At 37.7% G+C, this 11,985-nt stretch overlaps 1 protein-coding gene across 2 annotated transcripts in view; it reads right to left on the minus strand.

Annotated features, from left to right (window-relative positions):
* Positions 1–9,502, minus strand: part of LOC131165288 (villin-4-like) — a 70,909-nt gene extending 61,407 nt beyond the window's left edge. The window contains exons 1-3 of one of the 2 annotated variants that reach the window (XR_009139528.1): positions 9,238–9,502; positions 7,801–7,928; positions 6,934–7,033 (exon numbers count right to left, since the gene is read on the minus strand). Coding sequence is in view for 1 of the 2 variants with exons in the window: in XM_058122946.1 (XP_057978929.1) it covers positions 6,934–7,033; positions 7,801–7,856 (156 nt within the window). In the remaining variant the exon portion in view is untranslated. The remainder of the gene's footprint in view (positions 1–6,933; positions 7,034–7,800; positions 7,929–9,237) is intronic. The other variant, XM_058122946.1, reaches the window with a different exon arrangement.
* Positions 9,503–11,985: the final 2,483 nt, after the last annotated feature.

Here is an 11,985-nt window from a genome sequence, read left to right on the forward strand (position 1 = left end):
GTGTATTCATGACAGCAGCTCCAAGGAAGAGAATCTCCTCTAGCTTCTACTCCCTTTCCTTTGGTTTCCTTGTCAGATGATCATATTTCCCACAATGTTGATCCTCCCATTGCTGTCCAGAAAGGTAAATGCGCATGTACACAACATCCCATCTCCAACTATGTTTGCTATGACTTCTTATCACCTTCGTGTTATTGTTTTGTTACTACTCTATCATCTGCTGCCCTTCCTAAATATTTTTTGGAAGACTTAGCCCACTCTAGGTGGAGGAATGTCACGATTGAAGAGATGAGTGCTTTATAGAACAATGATACTAGGGACTTGGTATCTCTTCCTCTTAACAAGTCTATGGTTGGTTGTGGGTATACACTATGAAAGTCAAAGTTGATGGTCGTCCTATGGCTCGTATGCTAAAGGGTATACTCAGATGTATGGCTTGGATTATTCCGACACTTCTCCCCCAGTTTCCAAACTTACATCAGCAAGTTTGTTCATATCCCTGGCTATCACTTGTCGCTAGCCCCTGCATCAGTTAGATGTGAAGAATGCCTTCTTGCATGGTGATCTTAAGGAGGAGGTCTATATGGAGCAACCACCTAGGTTTGTTGCTCAAGGGGAGTCAGGCTTAGTGTGTCGAATCAAGAAGGCACTATATGGTTTAAAGTAGTCTCCCAAAGCATGGTTTGGGCAATTCAGTGTTGTAGTACTTGAGTTTGGCCTTCGAAGGTGTGTAACGGATCACTCTGTGTTTTATAGACATACTTCATCAAGTAGGATCCTTCTTATTGTGTATGTAGATGATATCATAATTACAGGTGATGATGATCAAGGTACTTAGAGTTGTAAACATTTTCTATATGCTAAGTTTCAAATCAAAGATTTGGGGCTGTTGAAATACTTCTTGGGTATAAAAGTATTCAGATCTCATATGGGAACTGTTTTTTCATAGAAGGAGTATGTTCCTGATCTGTTGGATGAGACTGAGCTATTGGGATCCAAACTGATTGATACACACATGGATCTTAACAGCAAGTCGGTGTCGGATATGAGTGATTTGCTGCATAATCCTAGACGATACCGGAGACTAGCTAGAAAGTCGAATTATACCACAGTCACTCGTTCGAACATATCTTTCACAACAAGTGTTGTGAGTCAATTAATGGATTCTGACAAGCCACTAGGATGTAGTAATTCGCATCTTAAGATATCTCAAAGGTACACCAAGGAGAGATATTCTGTATTAAGATCAGGGTCACACTTATATTCAGGGATATATAGACGCAGATTAAGCTAGGTCGCCTTTTAACTGAAGATCTACAACCGAGTACTATATCTTGGTTGGTGGTAATTTGGTTTCTTGGAAGAAAAAGAAAAAAACAATGGTGACCAAGTCAAGTGTTAAGTCAGAGTATAGAGCTATGGCTAACACTACATGTGAACTTGTTTGGTTAAAGAACATATTGGAAGAATTGGGTTTCCAAATTCTTAGTTTATGGAGTTAATGTGTGATAATGAAGTTGCTTTTCATATTGCCTCCAACCCGGTCTTCCTTGAGCAAACAAAACACATTGAAGTTGATTGCCATTTTGTTTAAGAGAAACAAGTGCAAAAGCTTATTACTACCACTTATGTGTAGTCTAATAAGCAGCTTGCTGATTTGCTTACCAAAGATTTGGGGGTCACTCGCATTAAATTTATTTGTAAGAGGCAAGGAGCATATGATATCTACACTCCAACTTGAGGGGGAGTGTTAAAGGTTATTTTAGTCTTTTAGTATTATTATTAAGTGTGTTAGTGTTATGTTAATTAGTGAGAGTTAGGGTTAGTGTTATGTTAATTAGTGAGAGCTAGTAAGGGTATTATGGTCATTAGAATGTATTTGATTTGTATTATAAATAGAGGGAGAGACCTATCTTTGAGTTAGGTCATTCATTTAATCAAAATCTCAACATAAGGTAAAGGCTTTTGTCTAATTAGCAGGCCTTTATAGGGCTAACACCCACAATCAACAAGCTAGAAGGCCTTAATACAACATTATCACCTGATATTTGTTTGATGTCTTTTAATAGCCTCCCTTCCCATCTTGTTTTCTGCAAAGCTCTACTGCTTGGATTGTGTTGAATTAAATTTTAGCTTTGTTTGGAGAGCAATGGGCATATCCAGGTTCTTTGGATAGTTGTTCACTTCCAACTGTAACAAGTCTCATAGAAAAGCCATTGAGGAAGGAATGAGTCTCAAAACCCTAGTGCTATCTTTTCGCAACCATGGCACACCATGACAAGAGGAGAAAGCAGGCAATTGGTGAAGATTGACGGGAAATCCTTCAATGAGGCTGGAAAGAGTGGGGAAAGGGGTTTTCCTGTTTATTCTTGAGCACAACCCAATTAGCAGTCAATGCATGAGGATCTCTTTGGTGGCAGCGAAGTAGTTTTCAGATGACTTGGTCTTTGGAAGGAGGGGGAGGGGCTTCCAAAGCACTAAAATTTGGCAGGTGCTGTATTGAACGGTGATAACACCTAAGAAGATGGTAAAATCCTAGGAGCTAGGGTTGGAATGGAATGGCAAGAGATTCTGAGTCTTTGTTCCCACAGGGGTGGCCAGGGGGGGTGAGGGGATGAGGAGAGGATTGAAGGGAAAAGTTTAGATAGGTTTCATGAAAGAGTTTCATTGATTAATCCTGGTAAAGGAGTCAAGAGCATGCGATACAGCAAATTGGTCATGAAGTGAGGCAGTCTCAGCAAGACAGAACAATCTTTGCCCACAGCATGGGGGTGCAATGCATGCAGAGCAGGTGAAGCAGGCTAACAGAGGACCGCCTACATCACTTAGGCCAACAATTCGGCATGCTTAATTTATTTCCCGTATAGATTTATGAAACTATGCATTATATTTTTGTTTTTTTCTGTTATGCTGGTCTTAAAAGTAATTATTAAATTATCACTTCACTTAAAATACAATAATTTTTTAAACACCACATAATAAAGGTAGGCAACGAGACTATAACCCAGGACCTCCTGGTAACCAGCTCTGATACTATATTAGATTACCTCTTTAACTAAAAGCTTAAGCTATTAGGTTGTGAGCCAACAATGTAAATCAAGCTTTAATAGTAATTATGTGCTTTAGCTAGAGGTGGGGTATTTATACTAGGTAGTAGCAGTGTATGGACAGCTATTAAATTTGAAATCAGAATTTCGAACCTGCTTCTCCCCCCCCCCCCCCCTCTCTCTGCCTCCCTTAATTCTCTTTTCTGTTTTACTGCTGCATGAGTCCCATAATATTCCTCTGTTATTAAATGATCCATTCACTGTTTAAAAATCAGAACCACTTCAATTCTCTTCCATTGCTGCCAACAATGTTTCAGAACATAGAACTCCAACAATCTAAGCAAAGCAATCAAGGAAAATTGGAAATCTGAAGCACTGTTCCTCAACCTGCAACTTTCTAGAAAATTACATTTTTGACCCTTGATTTCAAGCATCAAATTTCAGGCATCATTTCACGAGATCTCCATCACCTTTAAAAACAGAGCCCCAAGAAATTCCATCACCATCTGACTATTGGAGAGCTGGCGCATGTTTCCTGGCCGTCACCCCTTCAAGATCCCACTTATGCCAGAATTTTCTCTTTCCATTTCTAGGACCATTCCATTCATCACCCCTGGATCCACCAGAAGCCAAAGGCCATCACCAGAGGACCCTCACTGGGGTGCACACACCCGCAATGCACATGTGAAGCAGTGCCAGAACTTTCTGTAACTTCCAGAACTGCGAGAAATTGAATCTAGCCATGATAAATTGGATTTCCTGCTCAATATTTGGAAGATGAATTGAAGAAAATCAAGTGCTAGTGATTGTAACATCCTTTAAGAAATGAGTTCAGTCCTGCCAGCACTCCATTATGACCTTTGCTTTTGTGGATTGTTTGCAATCAGAGCTGAGCAATTGGGAGTGATTTTGATAAAATTGCATGCTTGAGGCTCATTCCAAGTTGTGAATAGAGTCTTTAGTGAGCTAACCAAAATTCTCTCATTTATCTTGTCTAATGTTTAAATGATTGGGAAAATTAGTAAGCACATAATTCCAAGTTGCTTTCATCTAGAGTGTGTGTGTGTGTATGTGTGTGTGTGTGTGTGTGTGTGTGTGTGTGTGTGTGAGAGAGAGAGAGAGAGAAAGAGAAGCTCCTTCCATATAAGTTCCTCTGGTTCATTAATTGCCTGAATCATTGTTCATATCCAGTCCCTTGTGTCATACCATGCAGGACCATGTCAAATCATGTGCATTATGGTCAATAGCCTAATGTGAAAGCATTGTAGTGATTAGTTTGGTCTTCATTGGCATCATTGTACCATATTGTATTATCCCAGGGCACTAACAAAACCACACTGCCCCCACCAAACCTGCACCAATCAATACCCAATTTTTGTCTATGCAATTAGACATTAACCTGTAGACCAAAAACGTTAGCATCTTACTTAAAAATTTGCAAAGTGTTAATGGTTGGGTAAACACCCTTTTGAGTCCCCATATTAAGCAGGATCAGCCCAAGGTATTCTTCTCCATACTAGTTGGCATAGTATACTTATAGCAAATGAGTTTAATGTAATTTTTTATTTTTGTAACACCCTTCAGGGTGGTTGATTTCTTGTACTTCGGATTGGCATCCCTTTGATCCTTTGTCGTATATACTTTCTCTACTGATTTAAAAAAAATAAAAAAAGGGTATTCTTCTCAACCTAGCAGCACCCAACAGGGTGCATCAGGCCCCTAGACCAAATGGCAAACCGCTTCAGCCCGTCCACCCTCTAGTCAACCTAGAGTCTAGGTTTGAGGGTGATAATTTTGACGATATTGATGCGGACTACCAAGGCATACTCCACCTTCATCTATGCAGCTTCATCGTTATCACACTAAAGGTCACATAGCTGCTCGTCTCCAAAGAGCTTAAGAGCATGAGAATGACGACTTGCCCCATTTGGAAGATGGTTGTAGATGCTCTTAAATACTTGAGGGATGAGAGTGAGCTAATAGAAAATTTTGAGAAAGATGATATCATGTTAGTGCAGTGAGGTGTCCACTATGGACAGTGGGAAGTGGGAACAGATTACTAGTTTTCACACTTCCTTCGTATGTGTGGACAAGAGGACATGCAAGTTCGTTATTGATGGTGGTAGTAGCATGAATGTAATCTCCAAAGCTACCCTAGGTACATTGAACCTTAAAGGAGAGTCATACCCCCATGCTTCAAAAGAATTGGGTAAACGAGAAAAATCTACGTCTCATTGAGAGGCGCATTGCACCCACCTAAATGGGCAACTATAAGGATAGGTTTGTTGTGACGTACTCCCAATAGATGCAGCCTATGTACTGTTAGGGTGCCTGTGGTTATATGATCTTAATATGACCAAACATCATACGAAAAACCTTATGTATTTAGGTACAAAGACAAGAAGAATATTTTGACCCCTCCTAAACCCACATCCAAGGATCGTAAGTTTAGGAACATACTAACCCTAAGAGAAGTATCCAATTGCTAGATTATAGGAGTTTGGAGTGGTAAAGCTTAGCAAACAAGTGTTTCAAGTGGTCACAGATCGAGAAGATCCTTCTAAGGTCAATGAGTTACCATGTAAAATTTTCCCCAAAGTTAAGGGAATTATTAGTTGAGTGAGTCTCTCTAATGTAATAGCTGATGAGGTTCCCCCATGCGATACATTCAACATTCCATAAATAGGCTACCATGTCCACACTTGCCTAACTTGCATTGTTATAGGATGAACCGAAATGAGGGTGTTGAACTAATTAGGTCGGCATGAGAACTCTTTGAGAAGGGCTTTGTGAACACAGTTAGTCCTTGTGCAATGCTAGGCCTTCTTACCTCAAGGAAGGATGGATCTTGGAGGATGTGCGTAGATGATTCTGACTCTTCTGAATTTCTCGAAGGTCTTGCTCATGTGCCTCTCCCTGCTGAAGGTTTGAAGGATGTTTCTATCTTTGAGGAGTGGGGTTTGGGTAAAGATATGATAGAGAGTAATCAATATAAGTCAGGAGATTAGTGCAAAGGATGTAGAATCTCAAAAATTATTGGATAATATGGATGTGGGTCTGGCTGATCCTACGGATAATGAAGTTCGCTAGGGTAGTGTCAAAATAAAAATGATGAAAGGTCAGCCTGAATTGGAAAATTTACATAGTTCTATCAATTATTATGGGAAGGGCTTAAAGAGGGGTTTTCTTATTTTGAGTTTGTTAGGTTTGGTTTTGGTTTTGGTTTAAATTTCTTTTCTTTTTTTCTTCTTTTGATTTTTCTTTCCTGGCTCCAAAGATTTCTTATCCACTCCTAAGCTGCATTTTTTTGGCTCTTCTTTTTCTTGATATATTTCTTTTGCTACAACAATAACAATAACAAGCCTCAAGTCCCACTAGGTGGGGTCGGCCACATGAATCCTTTTATACACCCGATCAAGAGTGTTTTCCCTATTAGATTAAGGGCTAAAAAATCCTTCTTCCCTACCTCATTCTTGGTATATTTCATTTTCTATCAAAACAAACATGTTACAATGTCCAATGCAGCAAAAAATTATTTCAAAGTAAAGCATTAATATTGGAAGCAGCTCTGGAGCAGTAGATAGCAAGACAAAAAAACTTGGACAATAATTTAAAGTCTCAAACTCATCCCAGCACCCACATCCATCTGGGGTAACTTCTCTATTAGGCTCGGCTAAAGCTTTCAAGGTTAAAAAGACGAGCATTATAACCTTAAACACAAAGAAAGCTTAGCCATCTAAGTACATGACAAATGTAACTAACTGAAGACAAGAATATCAATCCAAACCACATTGAAGCAAGGTGTGTATATATACACATACACATGAAAATAACAAAATGATATTTGTTAAATAAAAAGCAAAATTAGATTAAGAAGACCAATTACCCTTAAAATTATGTAGGAGTCTCCTGTAAAAAATTTTCCATAAGATGACTTTGAAACAGGAACAGGACGAAAACTTTCAATGCGCCATATCTCAATTCCACTACATATTGTCAAGGAAATAAAACATGACCCCCACAAGGAAAATCAAACACAAAAGATGGTAAAAAACTTCATGAAAAAAACTAATAGCAGCAGCAACAGCCATACTTACAATATTTTCTATACGAAAAGATATTTTTCAGGAAAGTAGAAGAATAAAGAAGATGAAGAACACGAAAAAGTTTCAAAAAAAATAAAAAAAAAAGAAGAAAAAAAGAAAAGTATAAGAGTCACTCTATTCCTTTGCAAACCACTCAAAGAAATTCACCTGAAAACATCAAAAGCTACAGCCAAAAAAAATATGTGAAAGCACTCTATCCCAAGGCAAGTATCCCAGCAAAATGTGATCCACAAAGATACTATGATTTCTCCCTTTCCACATTACTCAAAGTGCACCAAAATAAGCACATCATCATAACAGCTTCCCTCTATTGTTCTTGCCAAAACCCTTTCACCCGCATAAACATAGAACAGTCTCGCCCACAGTTCCTCAAAAATAGCCTACAACTTCCACCAAAGTTCTGTAGCTGTACATAAGTTATTACCAACCATTTTCCTACATTTCCTTGTACTAACCTGATAGGAGATTTTAAATATAAATTGTTAACCAACCAGAACTTTCAGTGTGCATAACAGACAGCAATAGTAGCCTGTGTAATGTAAATTCACAAGAGATATGGATAAGACATTGCACCAATATTCTATGAAGGGTGAGAAATGACTCCAACAGGAGTTGACAAAAATAATATTTCATCAGATAAAGGATACGCCTTTTGTCCAGCTCCTTGAAAAGCTGGATCCAAATCTCTCATGGATACGGCCATGCTATTCTACAGCTTTAAAAAAAAAAATTCTTTCTTCTATAATCTTGGTTCAATGACAGGAAAATATGTGCCCTGCAAATAATTGACAATATGATAAGAAAAATAAAGTCAAAACATTTTTGGGCCTATAAGAGAAAATATGATGTATGAGGAACTTTAATAGAATCTGTTATGGTTTCCCAGATTATAACTAAGAAATGTATAATCCCTAAAGGGCCTAACTGTTCAAGCCCTTCATAATATTTGTTAGTGCTTATCCTTCTCACAGTGATTTTCATGAGATATTTCTTTACATTACGCAACTATATTAAAAACTCCTTTCTGTCCCAAATGTCCCTAGCTTTTAGAGCACGCCATCCCACTTGTAAACTGATAAATATGGTGTCGCATGATTGTAATCAATCAGCAGACAGCTGAACCTACCGATAATCTATCCCACAGATCATAAAACATTCTTAAAAAGAACTAAGTTTAAGGCATGAGTGAAATTGTTGTTGGAATGCAACTACATTGGTTAATCACAGAATGTCAAAATCACAGTTTGAATTCCATATCAATGTTTCATATCCCTAAATGATATCTGGAATGGATAAAAATAAGTCAATTTTCGAAAATATCCCTAGTGAAGAATTATTTAATTTTTCAGTTTTTCAATTATATAACTTTAATTTAATTTTACTTTTAATATTCCACAAAATGTATGGTGATTGAAATGGAATGTTAAGATTCAGGTGCCATATCTAAGATAAAAACCATCATGCTACACTAAAATTACATTAAATATATGAACTTAAAAAAAAAAATCTTCCTTTAAAATTTGGCATCCAGGCAGTGAATTATACATTATATGATTTTATAGATAAAGCTTCAGCATATATAAATAATATATAACCGGTTCAGCCACTCATAAAGCAATTATAAACAACCACAAATGAACTATCAGATCATATAGGCATAAATAAACAAGCAGATTTAAATATTCAGCATAAATATATATATATAGACAAACACATCAGATCAGATCAGAGCATATATCAACAAGCATATTCAAACTTTCAGCATGTATACAGCGTAGATGAACGACCAGTTCAGCCACAATATGCTAAACGAAAACACACAAAATGAAAACAAAATCTGATCAGATCCGGAATCTGAATAGACAATGCCCAAGCACGTCGACGGAATAAGCAGTGGCAAGCAGGGATGTTTTGCGAATTGCTGCCAATTTCTATGCCAGAACATGGATAAAAACATGTCATAATCAGGAAACTAAATGTTCTTTAACAAAAACTCTTGGTTTCGCCAACTAAAACAGTGTCTTGCAAGTAAATTAAAAGAAAAAAATGAAAAAATGGAAAATCAATCTTGATTCAAAGGATACCTCGTGTGGATAATTTCAATTTGCAGCTGCAGATCCAATCTAATGAAGAAAACTTCCAGTCATAAAATCGATTCTTCCGCAACGAAAAGCTGAGGAAAAAATGCAAGAGGAAAGTGGGCGGGCGCAGAAGAAGGATGACAACAGCCTGGGAAGAGACAGGGCGGGGAGTGGGGAGAGGTTGAAAGGAATGATGAGATGCGAGGCGTGCTTATCACTAACGGCAGCAAAAGCCACCCCACCGGAGAGAGAGAGAGAGATGAACTGTAAATTGGATTAAAATATACTAAACAATATAAGCACATGCTTAAGAAAATTACTGTACGGTGAAAATCAGATACAATAAAAGCCACCAAAATGATATACGAAACTTTAAGCCAAAAATTAATTAAAATTAAAAGAAAATTTCAGCAACCATTAACAATTTTCAGGCAAATACTAATAATATGTTTGAAAAACAAATTTTCAGTCTTATACTACATTTAAATAAAATACAATATAATATAGTTTGTCCAAATTTAAGATTTCAAGTTTCAGATTCTTGAGTACAATTAAAAGTTTTAATATTTTTTAACTAATTAATAAATAATAATAATAATAATAATAATATATGCAAGAGGAGGAGATGATGGTCCAAATATTTTATGCGGGCCTTTGGCTTGGTCGATGATGTGGCTTGACTTCCGCTTTGAGAGCGGAAAGGGGAGAAATTGAAAAACTGGGAAGGTCGGTCACCGGCCACCATTCGCGCAATGGCATTACCATAAAGTGCTTGTGGTAAAGGGAAGACCGTGCCACCATGAAAAGGGCTGTAAAGCTTAGGGCCCACTTGTGGTCGTACACTGGAACAGCTATTTGGAGCTGCTGCTCCCGTCCAATATGATGAATGAGATGAATAGTAAATTTTATTTTCTTATAATCACAATATTGCCCTTATTTTATTTTATTAGATTGTGTTTTTTGTTAGGATTATCCCACATCTCGGTTGTAGAAGAAACTAGTGGTAAGTTATTAAGTGTGAGAAAAAGTCTCACCCCATGAGTTAACTTTTAGGGTTGAAAAGACTCAATACCACTTAACAAATGGTATCAAAGCCGACGGTTTGTAACTCGAGGTGAGCGACATCGTAAAAGTCGAGACATGAAATTAATTCTCCTGACGTGCTAACAGTTAGAGGACCAAGTGTATGACTGAAACTAATAGGGATCATCTAAGCCTGAGATGGATCCGAATAGGATCAAGACGTGGAAGATAAGATTGGTTCGAAGACACGTGGAATGTAATCCGAAGCACGTAAGGTGTCAATAGTAAGGCCAATTTAAGCAACTATTGTAGAATTGAGCTTACTCTCATAAGAAAGATGATTTTCGTTCAAGGGGGAGTAGTTGAAAACTCACAAGTGAGGGGGAGATAGTTGAGAATTTCACTTGTGAGTTTGTCTCACATTGGAAAATTTGAGTGGATGATGAGTGCGTATATATATGGTTTGGCACAAGATCCAATAGGTTTAAGTTTTTAGATCAAGTTGGTACTTATCCATGTATATCAAGCTCACCAATGGACTCCTCTTGTGTTAACATTTTTATAGATACTTTTGAAAATTTGTGAAGATGTTCAGCATATCTTATTTCTCTGTATCCCTGGTTTACAATAAACACACATATATCAATTTTAAGTTGTCAAAAATGAGAATCATCTCCATTGAGTGTAAGTTGATATTGACTTGTTTGATTTTCAATCAAGTAACAAAATAAATGTTGGAATTGGTGTGATCCCAAAAGGAGGGGTGAATTAAATTTTAAAACTTTTCGCCTAATTTAAATGTTTTGCCGATTTACCACAATTCATATCTCATTAAACATAATGACGTGAGTGTAAATAATAAAACTATGAGTGCGAACATACACATGCAGCATATCTCATTTAAATGAATGTGTGCATACAAATAAATATGATAGTAAATAAATAGGCATACATATATTAAATTTAAAGTACAGTAATTTAAATGAGATAGGGAGAGAGCAACACAAGATATTTGTTATTGAGATTTGGCCAAACTGTTAGGACTAGAGGAGCCCATGGGTGGGCTTGATACACATGGGTGAACACCAATTTGACCCAAAAGCTTAAGCTATTTGGGTCTTGTCCATGTATATAAGCACCTATCATCCACTTTAATTTTTCAATGTGGGACAAGCTCACAAGTGGAATTCTCAACAATCTCCCCCTCACTTGTGAGTTCCTGCTCCTCCCTGAAGGGAAACCTTCTCCTTTCTGAGACAATTCTCCAATAGTTGCTCAAGTGGGCCTTACCAATGGCGTCTTACATATCTTAGATTGCATTCCACGTGCCTCCAAACCAATCCTACCTCCCACATCTTGATCCTATTCGAATCCATCTGCAGCCTAAATGATCCTTATTGGCCTCAGCCACACACTTGGTCCTCCAACTGTTAGCACGTCAAGAGAGTTAGCTTCCCGTCTTGACTTTTACGATGTCGCTCACCCAGAGTTACGAACCGTCGGTTTTGATACCACTTGTTAGGAACCTGTAAGCATCTAGATCAAAATGACACCAAAGATTTAATGTGGTTCGGTCAATAACGACCTACGTCCATGGAGCACACACCAAGTATTCACTCTCTCTCTCTCTCTCTCTCTCTCTCTCTCTCTCTCTCTCTCTCTCTCTCTCTCTCTCTCTCTCTCTCTCTTCCTCCCTTCTTCCTCTCTGAGCTTCTCACACTTCTGCAC

Source organism: Malania oleifera, chromosome 10 (genome assembly GCF_029873635.1).
Source record: "Malania oleifera isolate guangnan ecotype guangnan chromosome 10, ASM2987363v1, whole genome shotgun sequence".
NCBI classification, from domain to species: domain Eukaryota; kingdom Viridiplantae; phylum Streptophyta; class Magnoliopsida; order Santalales; family Ximeniaceae; genus Malania; species Malania oleifera.